This window comes from Barbus barbus, assembly GCF_936440315.1.
Source record: "Barbus barbus genome assembly, chromosome: 28".
Classification (NCBI taxonomy): domain Eukaryota; kingdom Metazoa; phylum Chordata; class Actinopteri; order Cypriniformes; family Cyprinidae; genus Barbus; species Barbus barbus.
The window spans coordinates 10,411,313-10,432,340 of record NC_136756.1 but is presented as its reverse complement, the minus strand read 5'-3'; the positions used below and the strand labels follow the sequence as shown (position 1 = coordinate 10,432,340).

At 38.5% G+C, this 21,028-nt stretch overlaps 4 protein-coding genes across 6 annotated transcripts in view; 3 read left to right on the top strand and 1 right to left on the bottom strand.

Annotated features, from left to right (window-relative positions):
* Positions 1-21,028, top strand: part of LOC306848491 (MAP kinase-activated protein kinase 2-like) — a 458,467-nt gene that overhangs the window by 105,327 nt on the left and 332,112 nt on the right. The window lies entirely within an intron of this gene.
* On the top strand, positions 204-4,423 carry LOC306848709 (DNA polymerase delta subunit 2-like). The gene is made up of 11 exons (XM_079383426.1): positions 204-346; positions 457-705; positions 793-914; positions 998-1,121; positions 1,233-1,347; positions 2,857-3,055; positions 3,163-3,243; positions 3,457-3,614; positions 3,699-3,826; positions 3,941-4,042; positions 4,153-4,423. Exons 2-11 carry the CDS (start codon positions 492-494, stop codon positions 4,311-4,313), a joined length of 1,404 nt encoding a protein of 467 aa, XP_079239552.1. The 5' UTR covers positions 204-346; positions 457-491; the 3' UTR covers positions 4,314-4,423.
* LOC306848710 (polyglutamine-binding protein 1-like) lies at positions 5,964-9,561 on the top strand. Its single transcript, XM_079383427.1, has 7 exons — positions 5,964-6,058; positions 6,233-6,299; positions 6,414-6,525; positions 6,656-6,756; positions 6,856-7,071; positions 7,152-7,230; positions 9,198-9,561. Exons 2-7 carry the CDS (start codon positions 6,233-6,235, stop codon positions 9,373-9,375), a joined length of 753 nt encoding a protein of 250 aa, XP_079239553.1. The 5' UTR covers positions 5,964-6,058; the 3' UTR covers positions 9,376-9,561.
* Positions 10,016-19,439, bottom strand: LOC306847826 (G-patch domain and KOW motifs-containing protein). Its single transcript, XM_079382008.1, has 11 exons — positions 19,241-19,439; positions 18,960-19,117; positions 17,466-17,605; positions 15,802-15,908; positions 14,812-15,016; positions 14,086-14,218; positions 13,207-13,387; positions 12,995-13,118; positions 12,689-12,758; positions 11,576-11,661; positions 10,016-10,756 (listed from the first exon to the last, which is right to left on the bottom strand). The coding sequence occupies exons 1-11, from the start codon at positions 19,420-19,422 to the stop codon at positions 10,628-10,630; spliced, it is 1,515 nt and encodes a 504-aa protein (XP_079238134.1). The 5' UTR covers positions 19,423-19,439; the 3' UTR covers positions 10,016-10,627.

Sequence of the window (21,028 nt, the reverse complement as noted above, 5' to 3'; positions counted from 1 at the left end):
TTGGCATTATTTATTTTTCATATTACTGTGTTTCAGTTGTGGTCGGCATTGATAAAACGATAGGGCTATTATTAGTTCAGACTATTTATAATGTAAATAATACATCATTATAGCCCCTTGCGTAAAAACAAGAGCACATTCCGTTGCTGGAGGCTTTTATTTTGAAATCGTGTCTTTAGCGGAACTCGCGTCACATTTTCGTAGAGGTCATAGGTGACGCATTTAGCGGGAGATACCAAAATCAATACAAAGTAGCTCGACCAGATTTTATTTAGGTTGCTTTATCATCGAAACAAACTAGATTAACGCTATATTTTAGAAAAACAACATATCGAATAAAAATTAGGTAAGAAGAAAGTAAAGCAACTCAGCTGTTAGCATACAGAAAAATGCGCTATAAATGACTCTATAAATTCCTATATTGCATTTCTATTTTATATGCATAAAATAGTTTAGTTGATAATTTGCGGTCCAGAAGCGTGCCTTCAGTCATGTTCTCAGACGTGATCGTGCCGAAGGAGACGCTATTGTCTGCTCCAGGCTCGGAGGAGCCGGTGTTTGACCGCCAGCAGCTCTCATACAGCGGCTGCTCGGAGAGATTCCGCCTCGGCGAGCGCAGCTTCAGCCGGCAGTACGCGCACATCTACTCCACCAGACTCATGCAGATGAGAGACATCCTCACAGACAGAGCCGCGCAGAAGTGGGGTGAGAAACATCTGTAGTCTCTGAGAGGCTTGTGTTGCTGTTGTGTTCTGCCTGAAGCACTTGTGAACATGAGTGTCTGTGTGGCAGGCGGTGTGGTGCCCATCAGGAAGCTGTGTGACCTGCAGATGGGTGAACAGTGTGTAATAGTGGGCACGTTATTCAAAAGCATGGAGCTGCAGCCCTCCATCCTGAAGGAGATCAGCGAGGAGGTAAAACCACCAGATGTTACAAACTTCAGCTTTGTGTTCTCTCTCTCTCTTCCCTTCTTTTAACATTTCGTTTCTCTCTTCAGCACAATCTGTTGCCTCAACCACCTCGTGCCAAATACATCAGTCAATCAGATGAGCTCATTTTGGAGGATGAGCTGCAGAGGATTAAACTGGAAGGGAACATCGATACACCCAAGTTTGTAACAGGTGAGATACGGGAAAGTTAGGGAATATTTTTCAGCATTTAGCAAGACTGATTTGTCTCAATCTTCTCATGCTTCTCAATCGTAATGCTTTGTTGTGAAACTGTGTTTTCAGGTAGTGTAATAGCCATCATGGGTGCAGAGAAGAATGATGGGAAATTCACCGTTGAAGACTTCTGCATGGCCGACATTCCTCCACAGACACCCAGACAGCCTCTCAGCTCAGACAGGTACAGAAACACACCTGACATGACCAGAGATTCAGACATCCCAAGATTGTTTAGACATACTGATAGGGATGCAACAGTATTAAAAATCTGGCCAATACATATGCTGATAATTGTTATGGGTGTTAACTAATAATGAGTATTACAATTAAGGTATTATTTTGTCTATATAAATAAAATAATCCACAAAAAAAAAGAATGAAAAAGAAAATTTGGAAATCATAACATTAGAATGTGCTGTGAAATAGATATTAATTTTGGATTTAGTAAAAATTACATTTAATAGTGTTATTTAATTAAGTCGTAACGTATTGTCAAGTATGGTGACCCCATACTCGAAATTGGTGCTCTGCGTTTAACCCATCCAAGTGCACACACACAGCAGTGAGTAGTGAACAAATGCACACACACACACACCGTGAACACACACCCGGAGCAGTGGGCAGCCATGCTGCGGCGCCCGGGGAGCAATTGGGGGTTCGGTGCCTTGCTCAAGGGCACCTCAGTCGTGGTATTGAGGGTGGAGAGAGCGCTGTACATTCACCCCCCCCCCCACCTACAATCCCTGCCGGCCGGGGACTCGAACCCGCAACCTTTCGATTACGAGTCCGACTCTCTAACCATTAGGCCACGACTTCCCCACTTCCCACTTAATGTTAAAAACATTTTTAAGTGAGTGTTCCATGATGGCAAAGGTAAATAAGAGGGAAATAAGAATACAAAAATATATTAAATAATATAAAGTAGCCATGAAATCAAAATTGACAATTGCTTTTGTAACAAAGTTCGTAGATTCGGGAAGAAGGAGGCGGGAACCGGCAAACATTTAAGGATTTAATAATCAAAATAAACAAACGTAAAAGTAGAGCGGCAGCCCCTCACGGACGACTGCCGCACACAAAACACAAAATAATATCCAGGCCTGGTCCTCTCTCGTCTTCCACTGTCGTCACTCCTCCTTTTATCCTTCCGGAGCTCCTCCGTGGGACTCGAGACCGGTGAGTGTCGCAGGTGTCGCTCATTATCATTAACTCCACCGGCCTCGCTCCGTTCCCACGGCTCTCGGCCCCGCCCCACTCACCACAGCTTTATTTATTTTTTTAGATATTGCATTGTTTATTATAAAGGATTTATCAGTGCACTTTGTTTTTGGAAATCTTTTATACATTTTATTATGACAGACATATATAAGACATAATAGAGAAGAAAAGACATTCTCAATTTCCATTGCATGCCGAAATTAATATATATGTATTGGCTGACTACCAAGCTGAATTGGATATATCATGCATCCCTGGTGTTGAAGTTGCACATGTCCGGTTATCACAAGTGGATTCTTGACTATAATCATGTTTTTGTAAGCAGGGTAAATACATTCAGAAGGATGTTTAAAGGTTATTTAGTACTTATACCATCTTTATTATGCTTTTCCTGACTGATTTCAGTGTGACAGTGTAGAATCAACATAACTCACTTTGACCTTTAACCTTTGCTGTTTTACTGGTTGCACAGGTTTGTGCTTTTTGCCTCTGGCCTGGGGTTGAACGGCAGCAAAGCAGACAGCATGATGGGATTGCAGCTTTTGGTGGATATGGTAACTGGTCAGCTTGGAGATCAGGGAGAGCAGAGCGGAGCAGCATCCATCTCTAGAGTCATACTAGCTGGAAACCTGCTGAGTCAAAGCACTCAGGACAAAGACTCAACAACCAAGGTGTCAAATAGGACTCAATTTTTAAGCAGCACTGTCTTACATTTTAAGCAGAATTCTATAACATATAGTGAATTAATCTTGTAAATTAAACTCTTTTCCATCTGAAGGCAAAGTACCTGACTAAGAAGACTCAGGCTGGGAGTGTGGAGGCTATCAGACTGCTGGATGAGCTTCTGATGCAGCTAGTGGTGAGTGTTTTCAGCCCAAAGTGTGGACTTTGGTGAGAGACCAAAAGAGTTGAGGGCATTATTTGGGACATTTATTCAGTACATCAAGCTTCCAGGTCCCATAGTTAATAGTTGTTTTCTGATCTCATGGTGAGTTAGGTTTGTCATGCTGCTAAATGCATAATGAAGGTCTTTTTACACACACACCTGCAATGTGTGTTTTGTCCACTATAGGCCTCTGTACCTGTAGATGTCATGCCTGGACAGTATGACCCAACAAACTACACTCTACCCCAGCAGCCGCTGCACCGCTGCATGTTCCCTCTGTCTGTGCCCTTCCCCACCCTGCAGCTGGTCAGCAACCCCTACCAAGCTATCGTAGATGGTGTCCGGTGAGTAAGCACCTGTGTTTTTATCCTCTATCAGTGGAATGATGTGGTGAGCAGCTCTTGACAGTGAATGTCTTATGGTGTCAGGTTCTTGGGCACAGCAGGACAGAATATCAGTGATATTGTGAAGTACAGCAGCATGGATGATCATCTGGAAATATTGGAAAGCACACTGAGACTCCGCCACCTGGCTCCCACAGCTCCAGACACACTAGGTCTGGACAGACTGCTTTCTCTGTTTATTTTGTAATATCTCATTGTATTACAATTTTTTTACAAAGCAATCTGAAAATGCTAGATTGTTCTGACTTGTTTTGTTGACCCATTAGGTTGTTACCCGTTCTATCAGAAAGACCCCTTTATTATGGAAGAGTGCCCTCATGTGTACTTCAGTGGAAATGCACCAAGCTACCAATGTAAACAAGTCACAGGTGAATAGAAGACTATTTAATAATATAAAAAGCAGCACTGTTTTAACAGTGTGGCCATACATTAGCAGTATTTATTTGTATGGTAATTTTTGTCTTGCTTTTCATCTCAGGACCTGAAGGACAAGATGTTCTCCTAGTAGCAATCCCAGAGTTCAGCAGCACACAGACGGCTTGTCTTGTGAACCTGCGCACCTTGGAGTGTGAGCCAGTCTGCTTCTCCTCTTTTTCCACAGAGGATGATGAGGACAATGAGATGAATATCAGCCATTAAACACTCACCTATCAACATATGACACTTGTTCCTGTAGACTGTCCAACAAAGACTTGTTTCTGTTGTTGTGTTCTTCGTTAATAAAGCTCCCTCTTTTGTATGGAAACATTATTTTCTTTTCCCTCATGTAGTGTTACATTGAACAATGAACCTTGTGTTTCTGAAAAATTATTTAAACATTAATAGCCTCATATATGTACCTAAAAAGGTTAAATGATGCTTATTTGGATTTCTCTATGCATAGTCCTCAAGAGAAAGTCTACACTTTTGATGCACTTCTAGACAGTACGTAGATAAAATGTCATCACATGTACCCTTAATTTTATAATTCTGAAGCAATTTCTCCAATAGTTTTAGCTTTAAAGTCCAGGAACCAGAAACATAGTTCTCAACAGAAAATAGGTGGTTTATTATTTACTGAGAAGCACTGTCTGCTGGAAATCTATAATAATAGACAGATCTGATACTTTTATTGAGACATGGAACAAAGATTTAAGACACTAATACAGTAGAGAAAGGCACAACCTGCTTAGTGCAAATATTGTCTATAAAACGGCAGAAGTTGTTCTAATACTTGGTTAACATCAGCAAAGGATTTGCGCAGCCACTCAAGAAAATACTAAATGAATAGTGTGACCTTTAAAGTGTCCATAGATGCAAACTCCTCACCTTTCAGTGACAACTCACTTTTTTGAGCTCAAAATAGGTCACCTGTGAGATTTGCTTAGATCCAATGAGAAAGTGTTTTTATGAGGCTGGAGGGGTCTTACAAGGGTAAATAACTGGGGCCGGTTGCATAAACTCTTTAGACTAGTCTTAAAAAGTTAGTCATCTAATTTTTTTCTTCAAGACTGGTTATGTTTTAAATTCAGTTATGAAAAGGTAGATTTTTGGAAAAGTAAAGCAGCTGCTAGTTGGTCAAACTACTTCTTAAGACAGAGTCGGTGGCTAAGTTCATGCAACTGGCCCCTGGTTGTTTCAGTAAGTTTTATATAGTATTTTCTTTACTCTTTACTTCAAAAGCTACGTCTAAAAAAGGTAATATTTTATGTGTTAGAGGTCTAAAATGTGTGAACGGTGAAGAGAGAGAGAGGGCAAACATTTAGCACTTTAGGTCAGCATTGCCATTTAATCAGCCAATATTGTCTTTAATAGCCTGCATAAAACCATTACGCCTATGAGAGTCCCCACAAGGATAGTGAAACAAGTCTGTGTGTGTGTGTGAGTGAAAATGTACAGTTTTGGACATATAAGGTAATAAAAAATATTTTAAAAAGTAACTACAATTGAGCATGTAAAGCAAATATCTTTAAAATGAATTCTGTGGAACATGCCCCCGATGCGCATAATGTTCTCACCTTTTTCCCTCTTACCTGTTTGCATCTCTGAGTGTCAATTTATCATCTGACTATTAAAAAAAGCATCATCTTCAAGATCATAAGAATTACTGCATAAAAATGAAGTTTAGGGCATTTTTGTCGCCATCTGCCGTTGAATATTTTTTTTTTAAAACGTAGTATTACCATAGACTGTAAAAAAAATTGTATTATGTAATATTAGGTTTATATTATTTCTAAACACGTTAAAACACCGTATTGTGTATTTCCTGGAAAATAATCTAATTTCAGATAAGCGTCGCCATTACATGACGTCACTACACGGTTTTGCTACGTCATTGTTGTGCGCCATCGCTTGTTTGTCTCTTTCAATGAAACCACATAACTAAACTTTTGGACATCATAAAGGTAAAGCATGCAGTCGTCTTAATTTATTTCTTAATAAAATCTCATGTGTAATATCCTGTCCGTTATTTGCATACGAAAGCAGCCTCCTGTGAGCGCAGTTTCAGACAGAGAGAGTTTACTCGTGTCTCGATATCTCTCTGAGATTATCTGTGATGGTCTTCTCTCTCTCTTCAGATGCCGCTGCCTCCAGCTTTACTCGCACGCCTCGCTAAGAGAGGGATCGTCAAACAGTCCGACCGCGGTAACATACAGCATGCATATTTATCTTACTGGATGATCCATAAAACATATTAAATTTAGAGTTCATGCTCTCATTTATATTGTCTCTCATCTTCATCATCATCATCATCCTCAGAGGCAGAAGAGGAGATCATCGCTGAAGATTATGATGATAACAACGTTGATTATGAAGCTACCAGGCTTGAAAATTTACCAACGAATTGGTACAAAGTTTTTGACCTCGCTTGGTAAGCAGTCCATAAATTATTATATTTCCCATATAATACCATGTTTAAACCATGAAACAGGACCATAACTCCACATTGAAACTGTTTTGGTTATTGCTTATAAATAATTATTCTTTTGTCGTGTCTTTAGTGGACTTCCTTACTACTGGAATGTAGAGACAGATTTAGTGTCCTGGTTGTCCCCCAACGACCCCACTGCTGTCATCTCCAAAGCTGCTAAGAAGCAGAAAGGTAATATATGGGCATAAAACAGAAGTATGCACAGATTTTTCTGCTTCTGTAAGTAATGCTGTTTAGACACATGCTGCATCTGCTTGTTTTACTTCCCAGGTGAGACTGGACATGATAAAGGGGACGGCCACTACGAGAAGGCAGAGAGAGACCGGGATCGAGAGAGGGACAGAGAGCGCGATCGGGAGCGGGACAGAGACAGGGAGGAAGGACGGGACAGAGATAGAGACCGGGATAGGGACCGGGACAGAGACAGGGACCGTGACAGGCGGATGCGGAGAGAAGACAGTGCACCATATAGCAAATCAAAGAGAGGTCATTTATGCATCATCTGTCTCATAAAACACTTTAGTAATAATTAAATATATTGCCTTAATAAACGTGAACTGTTTTAGGAGGACTAGGAGGAGGTAGAAAACAGCAGCAGGAGGAAATGGATCCCATGGATCCCAGCGCCTATTCAGATGCTCCAAGGTAATGACCAGCTAGTTTACTATAAGCACTATGGCTGTGTTTGTACTTCTATAAGAGCACACTATTCTTACTACTGCCACATACTATATCTTTGCAGTATATACAATGCCTATAAAAAATAGTCATACCCCTTCTTTTTTTCACATTTTATGTTGCTGCCTTATGTTAAACTGCTTTAAATTACTTTTTCCCCTACATCAATCTACACTCTATATACACCATGGCAAAGCAAAAAACAAAACAGGTTTTTAACATCTTTTCAAATTTAACTCCGGAGGATTCATTTTGCTTGTAGATGTTACTACACTTCGAGTGAAGTTAACCTGTGGCAAATTCAATTGAATGGGTATGATTTGGAAAGGCACACGCATCTTAATAAAAGTTGTAATGGCTGAAAATGCATATCAGAGCAGAAACCAAGCCCTGAGGTAAAAATAAAAAGGACTGCCTGTAGAGCTCCGGAACAGGATTGCGTCAAGCCACACATCTGGGGAAGAGTTCAGAAAAAAATTCTGCTTCATTGAAGGGTCACAGAAGCATGTAGTCTCTGTTACCCTTAATGGAAGAAGTTTGAAACAACCAGGACTCTTCCTAGAGCTGGCCTCCTGGACAAACTGAGCAACTGATTGAGAAGGGCTTTGGTTAGAGTGGTGACCAAGAACCTGATGGTCACTCTAGTTGAGCTCCATGATCATATGTGGAGATATAGGAGAAATCTACAGAAGGACAAACCTCACTGCAACAGTCCACTGATCTGGGCTTTATGGCGGTGTGGCCAAACTCAATCCTCTGCTCAGTGAAGACACACAAAAACACACTTGGAATTTGCCAAAAAAAAAAAGCATTTAAAGGACCCTCAGACTCTGAGAAACAAGATTCTCTGGTTTGATGAACCTCAATTCCAAGCATCATGTTTGAAGGAAACCAGTTCTGCTCATCACCTGCAGAGTACCATCCCAAAAGTAAAGTGTGCTGGTAGCAGCCTCATGCTGTGGGGCTGTTTTTCAGCAGCAGGGACCGAGGAACTATTCAGAGTAAGAACTTCAGACTGGACAGAAGGTTCACCCTCCAACAGGACAATGGACCTACACACACAGCAAGAGTGGCTTATAAACAACTCTGTGAATGTCCTTGAGTGGCCCAGCCACAGCCTGGGCTTGAACCCAGTCAAATATTTCTAGAGAAACCTGAAAATGTGCGTCTGCCCCCATCTGACAGAGCTTGAGAGGTGAAGAGAGGAGGAGCAGAATGGCAAATAATTGTCAAATGCTGATGAGCAAAGCTTGTCACATCATACCCAAAAACTTGAGGGTGTAAAGGTGTCTCCGCTAAGTACTAAGTTAAGGGTATGAATACTTATGCAATGTACTTATTTCAGCATGTTTTTTTTGTTTTTAAAAAATGTTTGAAGACGTGACAATTCTGTTTTTGCTTTGTCATTATGATGTATGGAGTGTAGATGACTGTAGAAAAAAGTCATTTAAAGCAGTTTATCATAAGACTGCAACATAAAACGTGAAAAAAATGAAGGGGTATGAACAGTTTTTATAGGCACTATACTATGCAAACTGCTTTTTTTCTGTGTGCATTTGTAGGGCCTTTTTAAATTAAACATGATGAAAAATAACCTATAAAATAAATTATATTAATAAACTATATTTTTATTGTTATTACTTTGAACAATATTTTATTACTCTTTTAGAACATTGTCATGATGTCTTCAAGTTAAACTGAACTTTTAGATTGATGAGTTGTAAAAGAGAATTTGAGTTTCTGTGTGTATCGGACAATAGGTTAATCAAATGAAATGGTGACTAATGGTGCCCTACATTGGATACCTACAAAATTTGCCAAAATGTTTAGAGAGACCACAATGCAATGCACTAAACTTGTGTGTACATGAGCTTATAAAAGAGGTAGTTTCTGTAATAAAGAACGTGATCAATATGTGGTGCTGCTGCTTTTAGGGGCTCATGGTCCACTGGTCTCCCCAAACGCAATGAGGCAAAGACTGGAGCGGACACCACAGCAGCAGGACCCCTGTTCCAGCAGAGGCCGTACCCCAGTCCCGGAGCCGTCCTGAGAGCGAACGCTGAGAACACAAGACGCTTGGAAGAGGATGATGATGATGACGACGACGACTGAGCAGGAATAGTGTGTCTGTAAAGCCTTTATGATTTTTAAAAGGCTTTTATGATATCTTTTCTTACATTTGGGACATAGATTCATTTGTAAATATATCATGTGTTGTGTTATACATTTTATAAACAATTGCCATTTTACTTGCAATAGGAATGTTCCCTGCAAAATAAACATTTTGTTTAAAGGTGCATTCAGTGGTTTGGTGTTAATTTAAAATATTTTACAAATTAAAGAATAATTTTTTTGTAAAGAATCATCTGAAAGGCCGCACTCACACAGTACTTAATAGTTAAAAAATATATATATATATTATACATGAAGCCAGTTGCCGCCTCAGTGTTTCACCATGTTGAGATGACACGACCTTCGCCATCAGATTATATTTGATACCCAGATTTTAACATTTTTCCAAAAAATTATGAATGGATAATCAAGTAAACCAAGTCCAGTAAGTGTTCGTCTTGAAATATTAATATCAGCAATATGAAAGTTGTTTACAAGTAAAAAAATTAATATTTCTGATGACAGTTGTATAGTAAAACAGGTTTTCAGCAAAGTGTTGATCATTTAGAGGTCTTAAAAACTAATGTATCGGATGATGCAGTAAGATTTCTAAAGACAAGTAGAGTGATGATTCAAAGGCATATTGAAGGAATTTAAACATTTTATTATAAAAGGATAACATGAGTGGAAATTCTAGGTGGCTTGTGTATAACTTTGTACATGAACAACAAATTGAGATCTTTATTGGACTAAGAAACCAGAGCAGGGTTTCAAAAGTGTTCTGATTCTAATTAACTGGCAGTGAGATGTTTTATTCCTGATTACATTGGGTTGAAATGTAATTTCCCTGATCGGCAGCAGACACTCCAACACTGATGCTTCTGAACCGATGACCTGTGTAAATGTTCATTATCACTATACAGAGAAACGTGGCAATTTTTTCATTTGGCAACATAACAGACTCTTGCTAGCAGGATATTATGTTGCTTTAAGATCATCCAATTATACAGATACGCCACCGTCACAGTGCAACAACAGTTGTGTCCAAGTATAACTCTGCATTTGGGTCTAAACTTGCATTTAAAATACAACACCGCAACTAGTAAAATAAAGTAAGTCTTGCTTGTATTAGAAAATGTGATATATCTGATATGTTGGTCAATGTAGGGAAAAAGCAGCCAATCACAACTCATGTTGCTGCCAGAATAAGACTGGGATGATGAAGGGTGTGTCGTATCATCCATTTGGCCTCTCAGTGTTCTGTTTCGCCCACATAATGACAGATGGCGTCATATTCGAGAGTGAACAGCTGCTCCTCGTACCGGTCCAGCTGAACCATAGCTCGACACTTCTCTCGGTCTCGCTTCAGGATGCGGCCCACCTGCAGGATAGCATATGCATTATGATTCTACAGAAACACTACTTTCCATATGGATGAATAAAATATTATAGACGATTATAGGAGTGAAAAATGTGTGGACCACAAATACATATCAAAATTAATAAAAAATAACTTAAGGGCTCTGTTCCAAACCCTAGTGCACTTCCTTGCCGTCTACATAGGCAGCTACTTTCTAAGGTATGGTAACATAAGATACAAAGATAACGACTTGACACTCTAAGGTGATACATACATGGTACACACAAATATTTCATTTTAATTAGGTGGATCTATTTTTAGTAGTGAATAAAATGTTTATTCACCATCTTGTATTCTGCAGTGCATTCTGGGATTGCATGATCTCTGGATTAAATGTGGAAATGTCATGCTGCCCTACTTTGCCCAATTGAGGAATAAGCAGGGTTATTCTAGTATTTATTAATACTCTGAATTAGCTTTTTTCTGTTGTTCTCATTTTAAAAGTAATTTTCCTTTCTCTATTTAGCTTTATTTTTATTTCAGTTTTAGTCTTTTTTTTGTACTTAAATTATTTCACTTAGTTGTCATTGCAACTAACATTTTTTCCCCCGTTAAGTTTCTCATCTAATATTTATATTTTATTTTAGCTTTAATTCAATTAAAAATGAAAATTAATAGTTTTAGTTAACAATAATAACACTGGGTATTCAACATTGTTCTGTGTGTAACAGCTTGATGTCAGGAGTGTGTTTATAATGCCTAAAATGCTGTCTAAGTAGGTGGCCCCTGAGGGTTTGGCACAGAGCCATGCTTACTACACAAGCAACTGAATCCATGTACCTGTCCTCTGTGTTCTCCCAGAACCACCATAATGTAGTCCGAGTCGTTCTTGGGTACAATGGTCTCTAGCATCTTCTGTCTTATATCTGAAACAGACAAATGAGTGAAACTTACAACCAGCTTTACAGGGGTCATATGATGCGATTTCAACTTTTCCTTTCTCTTTGGAGTGTTACAAGCTGATTGTGTATAGATAAGATCACTGAAGTTGCAAAGACTAAAGTCTCAAATCAAAGAGATATTCTTTATAAAGTTAAGACTCTGCCACGCCCCCCTAAAACGGCTCATTAAAACACGCCCCCACATGTCTACGTCACGATGTGGAAATATTTGCGTAACGCCGCTCAAATGTTCGTGCGAGGAAAGAAGGTTTGGTTTCAGTAACCGCAGTAGTATTGATGCAGCCGTGACAGGGAGAAGCTGTGTGTTTCTAGGTGAAAGCAAAGGCACTTTATTTGACCTTCCGAAAGTAGATGCATTTAGGAATCATTAAGATTACTTACAACAGAAAAGCAACACATTTTTTGGACGACAGGTTTGTGAACCTAGGAGAGGAGGTAATTCTGACTTTGCTATGACAATCTGGCACTTCTGAATCAGCGACTGTAAGTATGTTTTGTTATTAGTTTAAGTATTTGCTGTTGACTGTTCAAATGCAGAATTTTGCGCGTCATGTGTGTGTGTGTGCGTGCGCACGTGTGTCAGAGAGAGACAGGGTCACATCACAGTGGAGTCAGCTTTCTTAATCGCGGCTTGTGTGCAAACACATACGAGCATCATCACAGAACCTGTCACACAACTCTGTTCTCCTCTCGGGCTTGAACTGATGGTAAAACTAAGGACATTATTAACTGTCTTTACATTTATTTTGAAAGATGAAGCTCACGATTATGGAAAGGGGCGTTACATTTCAGACGAGTGCTTGTGGTGTTCAGCCGATCACAATGCACTGTGTCAGCTGGCCAATCAGAGCAGACTGTGCTTGTCGGAAGGAGGGCCTTTGTAGAAAACGATGCATTTGAGAGAGGGGACCTACAATAATGTACAGTATTTGAAAAATCATGTGTTTTTTCTTGTGCATCTTATATTGGTCAAGGTCAGAGTGTTTCATACCATCCAGCAGTCTGCCCTCCTCTGTACGACACACACAGGTATGGGGCGTCAAGACATCCTCAACTCTCATCTAAACACAAATGTAAAAAGTTACACATATATCTTATACATCAGTAATATCTTATTAAAAAATATATAAAAAACATATATCTTTAAAATTCAGCTGCATTCTGTTCAGCTTTTTTAAGAAGACAAGTACACATTCTATGTTTCCCTCCAAAACACCAGTATAGACACTTCAGCATCTCTCAGCATAAAAACAGATACTTTACTAAACAAACTAGGCTCACTATACTAATGAAGTACCTTTGAGTTGTAGTATTTGCCTCCTTTGAATGCTTTATCTATGAATCGCACACGGAGGTCCCTTTGGAGCCATGAGGGGGCTGGAGGTGAGGGCCGCGACTCCTTTGCTGGAGGAGCCTTCTCTCTGAAAGGAATGATAATTCATGCACCTACATAAATACAGATTCAATAACATATACATGCAACATACTGTTCTTGAGTGTCCGTCTTACCTGTCTGTACTTGATTCTCCGTGTTTTCTTTTCTTCTGATCTCGGTCTCTGTCCTTCTCCCTCTCACGATCTCTGTCTGTCTTTCCTCGGTCATCTTTGCCATTTAACCTCTCCTCTCGTTCCCTCTGCTGTTCCCGCTCTTTTTCTCTCTCTTTGTCCTTGTGTGCTTTACTAAGACGACCTGGTAGACAGAAAGGACCATTTTGATAAAGATTGATAAAGATCTGGTAAAAAAAAATCATTTTTTTAAAGAGTAAAAAACAACAGTTACAGTTTTAAAATGGCTTGTATATTACTAATTCGTATAAACCGGTTTCACGTGGGCAAACCAGCATGTGTGAAATATGTCTGTCAGCCCACACGCCTTCTGATTACAGAAAAATAAAGGCTTACTGGTGATGTTTTGGGTTTAAACAGCTAGTTTTCCCACAAGCTCAAATTGCACTTTACAGTCAATCTGTATTCTCAACTGTTCTCATTCAATTGAAAGAAACCATGAAATCAAAATTGACTGTTAACCCAAACACATCAATGTACATTAATATAATAGTAACTAACATTAATTTAGCTCACAGTCCAATAAAATCCTAATGAATAAAATGCCTTGCACTACATTATTTCTCACTGGACATTCAGTAAATGCATTGTAAATGAGCATTCTTTATTAACCTTAAAAATAATACTCATGAGGAAAATGCATTTAACTAGAATAACAAATGCTTTTAGATGTAGCCAGAATAACCAAATCAGGACCAACATATTTGATTTGTCTGTAGAATTGCTGTAAAACTCAGCCATAAATACTATAACCATTTATTTAAAAGTAAAATGACAGTGAGAAAGTTGTACACAAACAACAGATGAGGATGTAAGACTTACTGAGGTCTTTGCTGTATTTGTCGTATTCCTTACGGGTGACTAATTTTAAAGAGTGCTGGATAATGGTTACTGTCTTGCCGCCAATGGCAAGTTTAACTACGACTCTGGCGTTATCTGGATCCACTCCCTCAATCTGTGAAAGAGACAATATGAGAACAAGAAAAAGAGACAGAATAAACAAAAAAAAAAAAGAAAAACAGGCAGGGAGAGAACAAAATCAAATAATGAATATCAGTCAAACTATTACCAGTATTTTCTAGTCCACAAATTCCACTATTTATATCATATATCATACGTTCATTTATTTTATTTTATTATTCTTTTATTTGATTTTTTTTTTCAATCTTAAAATTATTATTTTTTCAATCTTAAAATTACTTTTCTAAAATTGTGCATTATTAATTGACACAAGGGGGAGCTAACAACTTCGAATAACCATGAAGCAGACAGTGTCACCAACGAAGCTGATACATTTTAAAAGTATTTGACAAAAATACTGACAGATCAATCAAGTTCACATATAGACTATATATTAATTAGAGCTTTAAATTTATTTGTTGGTAGATATAAAATCTTATACTTTTTCAGATCACTGATACATAAGATGTGCTTTTCTGTCTCAGAAGATGCCTTGAATGCTCCATTTGAACAGCTCATAGTGTGTCAGTACAGTAGCTCACCATTACTGTCATAGAAGTGAGTATTGATGAAGTAAAGCCCACTCACCTTCCCGTACAGCTCTTTATGTGCTCCTGCCAGGACCTGCACACATCCTCCAGGTCCCAGAACCAGCGTCTCCTCTTCTTTCCTCTCCTCACCAGGTTTAGGGGGTCTCTTGGGGACACCAGGCTCCAGGTCTTTAATAGCAGAGCGATCGGCACCCAAACCCAGCCCTTTAGGCCTTAACTCATGCTCTATGGGCTTCACATCTCTGACAGGTAATGAAAGAAAAAACATTTAATAAATTATTAGGATATTTCAAACATAAACCACAAGCTAACACATCTCCCCCTCACATGCACATCAGCATCCCACCCCCCCCAAAAAAGAGCAGCCAGTGTGTTTCCTTGTTCATACAAGCAAACAGATGGGCTCGTAAGCACCAAAGATTCCCTCCACTGGTCTGAAATAATTCATCACTGCATTTGACATAAAATCATAATCTCTTGTCATTAATGTCTCCAGCCAGGATAATAATCCCAACACAAGGAAATATGAGTGGAAAAGACTTGCAGAGAGCCAAACATCACGTGCAGTAGAAAGCACTGCAGAGGTCAAATATAAAACACACTAAAGCAGAAAAGCTGTTTGAGGCCTTTCAATACATGGTCCATGGGAGACCATTTATAATGTTGGAAATATGGATATATGTGCCACATGTATCATTTCATTTTCATTATTGAAAAGAGGTAAACTGTGTCATCTTAAAAAAAAAAAATAACCACATGTATAGATATAGAACAGGCAGGCTTGAATAAAAAAAAAAATTCTTTAAAGTAAAAAATAATAATAATAAGGGGTGCACATACTTATTATGGATGAGTACTCAAGCACTTGGAAAATATAACGGCTCATTAAAAATAATTTCACAAAAATATTACTAACATTTAATTTGAATATGCTGAGAGTCAAAGGGACTTTAAAACAAATAACCAAAACAATCCAATACATGTTTTTATTTCATTTTAAATTTAATTGAACAAAAAAGGTCCTTACTGTTTAAATGTGCGTCCGATTCCCTCTCCTTGCTTCCAGCCCATTCCCTTCAGCATGGCCAACCCATAAGCCTCCACAGGAACACGTTCGTAGTCGGCATCTGTGGACTGAATCAGACGAGACATCAGCTCTATAGCATATTCAATACACATCTCGAACATCTCCACAGAGAAATCAAGCACAGACTTCCTAAGCAATCAAAAACACACTCAGACACAAAACACTAATTAAAACCACACACCTCAACCTACGGAGAAGATGATAATTAGATGAAACATTACAGCTGCTTTTTATGCATTGAATAAACAAGCGCTTTGACAGGCAGAGTAAAATGTACTCAGAATGACTCTGAGCATGTTAAAGCCTAATCAAGCTATAGCTGGCGCTCTCACAACAAGCTACAAGTGATGGACTTGCACTGCAGGAGAAAATGACACTGGAGGTGCGAGGAAGAAAGAGAGAGAGGGAGTTTATGCAGAGTAAGCTGTTTGGATGCAGCAGGAGAGTTCTTCATCACTCATTTTATTAGGACACACCCTTATCCTACACACACACACACACACATTAAATGCAACAAGAGCACTACATGTGCAATGACCTTGAACTGCCCTGTGCTGACACCACATTTGGCACCATTACTGGACAACAGCTCGAGCAGCCGATAGAACACTAATGAGTTTTAATAAAATACACTTCATAAATCAACAACTACAATTGCATTAGAGATCCTCAGCATGTACAAACACACTGATGTGTCCCAGATTTGCAATTAATTTAAACTGAAATAGATATGTATCTCCATACAGTATCAATAATAGTCATATACAGCAAACACAAAGCAGTGCAGTTAAAATAATAGCCATTGCTCTTGTAAAATAGTTAGCATACTAAAATGGGATTTTTACCGAGGTCAATTTTTTGAATAGCTCTTTATTAACAACACGGAATTTCAAATGCTTTTCTTTTGAACTTTAAATTGATCAAATAATCCTGGAAAAAGTATTACGGTTTGCACAAAAATATGAATTAGCACAACTGTTTTCAACATTGATAATAATAAGAATTGTTTCTTGAGCAGCAAATCAGCATATTAGAATGATTTCTGAAGGATCATGTGACACTGAAGACTGGAGTAATGATGCTGAAATTTCAACTTTGCATCCCAGGAATAAATTACATTTTAAAATACATTCAAATAAAAAATAAATCCTATGCAAACAGAACATTTGAAATCATAGAATCTACCAATATTACTGTTTTTACTTTATTTTTGATCAAATAAATGCACAATCTGTATGATTGTGACTCCCACTAACGTCACAGTCCATGTATAGAGTCTAAAACTAGTCACACACTTATTTCCACACTGGATCTATAAGGAAAGATTCATCTTGCTTTACAAGATTTTCCCATTAAATTCAATACCATTGATGAACTTGACACTAAATGTATCCCATGTGCAGCATTCTCAGAAATATTTCTCAAAGCCTTTAATAATTGTTTAATAATTCAATAATGTGTAACTTGCACAAAAGCATATTTCCATGCTGAGAAGCAACATTCATTTGTGGATAGACTAGCTGAAAACAGTAAAGGGGCTCTACTTTAGCTAAAACAGGGCTGCCTGTCCTTCCATCCATTTTTTGGGTCAAAAATGAACCTACCGACTCTGGTCGCAAATCCACTTTGACTTTGTCTCCATCCTCAAAACCCTCAGGGGCCTGGTTCTGCATGAGAAGAGGAATGGCAAAGTTCTGATCCATCTGCGGTCCGTTCTTCCATCTCTCCTGGTGCTTTTGAGACTCTAGTAAATGACATTCAAACAGAAACAGAACATTATTCTTCATTTAAGCAGATGCTTTTGAGTGCAAGTCAGTTTTGTATCTGATAATTGATATTATATTTGATATTTGTATCTGATATAGATATTTGCAAGCCAGATCTATAACATTTACATTTATTCATTTAGCTGACGCTTTTATCCAAAGCGACTTACAACTGCTATATATGTCAGAGGTCGCATGCCTCTGGAGCAAGTAGGGGGTTAAGTGTCTTGCTCAGACACATTGGTGTCTCACTGTGGATTCGAACCCGGGTCTCTCACACCAAAGGCATGTGTCTTATCCACTGCGCCATCACCACCCCCCACTAAGCCGCATTATGCCACAACAATTGAGTAATGAGAATTATTGGTGATGCATTTAATGTCAAGGCATTACATCAATGATAACAAACTACTACTGCATGGATCCACACGGATCCTTTCAATAAAAAATTATATTATTATTATTACACTATATTACTATATTATTACAGAAATAATACACTTTAAAAGTATATACTCAAATGCAAACTGAATATAATGTGTCCAGACACTGAACTGCAAGTTATTTGCAATTAAATAAAAAGGTATTATAGTTTATATTAAATTATTAATATTTGAAAGTGATTTTTGACCCACTTTAGTAAATTTCTAAGTGTAATTTCATAATTGTATTGTTTTTGAAATATAGTATTTATGATAACTAAAATACAGTATACTTTAATAGAAAGTAATACTATTTTAGTACATGTAATTTCTATAGAAACCTATATTTAAACATATTTATAATTACATATTTGAAACGTTGACATTGCAATTTGGAACATTTAAAATATATCATATATTTATTACTAAACAATACAGTTAGAAACAGAATTATAGTCAAGTACTTTATATGTTCAAATGTTACTCAACACATCAAAGAAGTGTTTTATTTTAAAAATGTAATGTAAGATTTGAAGTACACTAAAAGTACAGTAAAAGTGGAATGGAAACCCACTGAAAACGTAAAGCAAAGCTGGTCTCTCAAAAGTAGACAAACTCAGCAAGGTTATGTTTAAAACCTAGTGATACTTAACATTTTAACGAATCATAGACTATATTTTAAAGCAGTATCAAAATTTTCTAAATATCCAGGAAATGAAAGGTTACAATTTTGATGTACTGTACAATGATATTAACGTAATATTCCGGAGTGAATATAACAAATAATTTAACTTTCTGGCAAATGTTATATTACTAAATGAAAGCCCAAGAATGTCTCCTAGGTAGACATCTTAATAGGTTTTGAAACACAGCCAAAACCTACAGAACGATTAATAATCGATTAACACACCTTCGATGAGTTCTTTGACGGCCTGAGACTCCACCGTGTCCCGCTGCTCCTGGGACGGGTCTCCGCTCTTGTCTTCGCTGCTCTTGTCGCCTCGGTACCAGCGGTTCTTGTGGATCAACGGGATGACCAGCTCCTTCTGTTTCTCCACCGGTTTGGTTCTGTAAAAGTGACAGATACATACAAGCGTTGAAGCACATGATGAGATATACATAATTAACGTCTTACTCCTTTCAAACAGATTATTTGCTAACCTAGTTAGCTAGCGTTAGCCTTCAACTCACCCTTTAAGTTCTTTCCCTTCGACTTCAACTAAATAATCTCGCTCTTCCGCTTTCCCGGATTTAACCTTGCTCAATGTTTTACTAAAACCGAAAGATATTGGACCAGATTTTTTGCCCCCATCATCTTGGCTAATATTATTCTTCGGTAATTCACGCTCCTGATGCCGCTCCGGCGACGCCATGTTTGTTGTATGTTGTAATCACTGGTAAATGTAGTTTTATAGGACCGACATCTCTATACCTGTAGGGCCCTAAAGACTACAATTCCCATAATGCAACACGTTACGCACGACTATATTTATTTTTAATTTTGTAAAAATAGTTCAGAGAAAATATAGAGTTTAATATTAGTTACGCATTAGGAATTTTTCTATTATTTTGTTATCAATATATTAATATATAAATAATGACTATAGCTCTACCTTGTTCAACCAACTCACCTTGCAGTGACCCCTAAAATACACGAACTTGGGGTGAAATTAGCTGTGGAAAATATAAATCCAAGCATTTTGTTTTTTTTGTAAAAATGTATTATAATCCTTATAAATGAATTCATATTGTAATAAAAATTAATATGCACGAGTTATGTAACTTTTTTTTTTTAATTCAGTCTTGTTTATATTTTGCCAGTGAAGTCAGGGAATATATTTGTCCTAAAAAGAGTATCAGTGATTGAGGCAAGACATCTCTTTCCAATGCCTCTTCATGACTGACCCAGGACAAGTTGGCACAGAACTATTCCTATACAAAGGTTGATGTGTCCCTTGCCAAAATTCATAGACTCACTCAAACCGTGTCTATTTTTATTCTTCCAGACAGAGTTCTGCTGAAAAAAACCTTTGTGTACCACCTTAAATTGGCTTCCTGGTTTAGCTGGTTTTAGATGGTCTCCCAGCCTGACCAGCTGAAAGAAAGTGCCCAGAGTCCATCTAAAACCAGAAAACTGGCCAATCTGTCCAATCTTGGAGATCACCAAACCATCTGGTTCGAGTTTGTTTAGATGGAAGAGGGTGGTAAAAAATGTAAATGCACTTTCACACAGTTTCCCAACTCACTCCCACCTAAATCCTCCCATTTCATCTGTGTACATTTTTCTCCCCTGACCTGAGGTGCATTTAAACTATACCTGGTTCGTTTACACAAGGGGCGGTTCTTCCCTTTATATCTTTCCCTCCCCTCAGCGCCTCCAATATCGCTTCTTACTCTTAATACGGTGTTCTCTCCTTCTCTCCTGCGCCTGGGACTCCTGAAGCGTGCGCTAGACGCGATCTGGACCGCAGCATGCCTTCACGGTCATCCGCGACACTGTCCTCCGGCTCAGAATCGATACTGTCACCGTGCTCTGATTATTGAGCGCCGCGAGAAGCCAGACTCAGCATAACAGCTGCAATGTAACGAATCAGCGCATTTATTCAGAAAGTCAAACAATTCAGCGGATTAAAACGCCTCAGGACACGATGAAGAGAAAGCGATAACTATGAAGGTAAGATTTGGGCTCTGCCGTTGATTGTAGTCGGACGTGTTGCTGTGTGGAAATCACTCACGGTGCAGCTGCTGTCAAGAACATTCAGAAGAGCTATTCAGTTTGTTCAGGACATAAGTTATCTCTGGCCTGAGCTAGGAGTGGCTACAACCAAGTGGAAACGCGCTGGCCGATGTGCGGTTTTTTCTCCCTGTGTTTTTTTTCTCCTCGCAGATCATCACGGGTCCCGTTCCCAGCTGAACACACACACACACACACACACACACACACACACACACACACTCACACACACACGCGTCTGGGGC

What these genes read in the sequence shown, in the direction of transcription:
- LOC306847826 (XM_079382008.1), bottom strand. Translation starts at nt 19,422, where the DNA reads ATGGCGTCGCCGGAGCGGCATCAGGAGCGTGAATTACCGAAGAATAAT. An exon ending in GAAGGGAAAGAACTTAAAGG is followed by an intron (nt 19,118 to 19,240) that starts GTGAGTTGAAGG and finishes TCACTTTTACAG; the next exon opens with AACCAAACCGGTGGAGAAAC. An exon ending in ATAAAGAGCTGTACGGGAAG is followed by an intron (nt 14,219 to 14,811) that starts GTGAGTGGGCTT and finishes TCTCTTTCACAG; the next exon opens with ATTGAGGGAGTGGATCCAGA.
- LOC306848710 (XM_079383427.1), top strand. Translation starts at nt 6,233, where the DNA reads ATGCCGCTGCCTCCAGCTTTACTCGCACGCCTCGCTAAGAGAGGGATC. An exon ending in AGCTGCTAAGAAGCAGAAAG is followed by an intron (nt 6,757 to 6,855) that starts GTAATATATGGG and finishes TTTACTTCCCAG; the next exon opens with GTGAGACTGGACATGATAAA. An exon ending in ATATAGCAAATCAAAGAGAG is followed by an intron (nt 7,072 to 7,151) that starts GTCATTTATGCA and finishes GAACTGTTTTAG; the next exon opens with GAGGACTAGGAGGAGGTAGA.
- LOC306848709 (XM_079383426.1), top strand. Translation starts at nt 492, where the DNA reads ATGTTCTCAGACGTGATCGTGCCGAAGGAGACGCTATTGTCTGCTCCA. An exon ending in CAGAGCCGCGCAGAAGTGGG is followed by an intron (nt 706 to 792) that starts GTGAGAAACATC and finishes TCTGTGTGGCAG; the next exon opens with GCGGTGTGGTGCCCATCAGG. An exon ending in GCTATCGTAGATGGTGTCCG is followed by an intron (nt 3,615 to 3,698) that starts GTGAGTAAGCAC and finishes TTATGGTGTCAG; the next exon opens with GTTCTTGGGCACAGCAGGAC.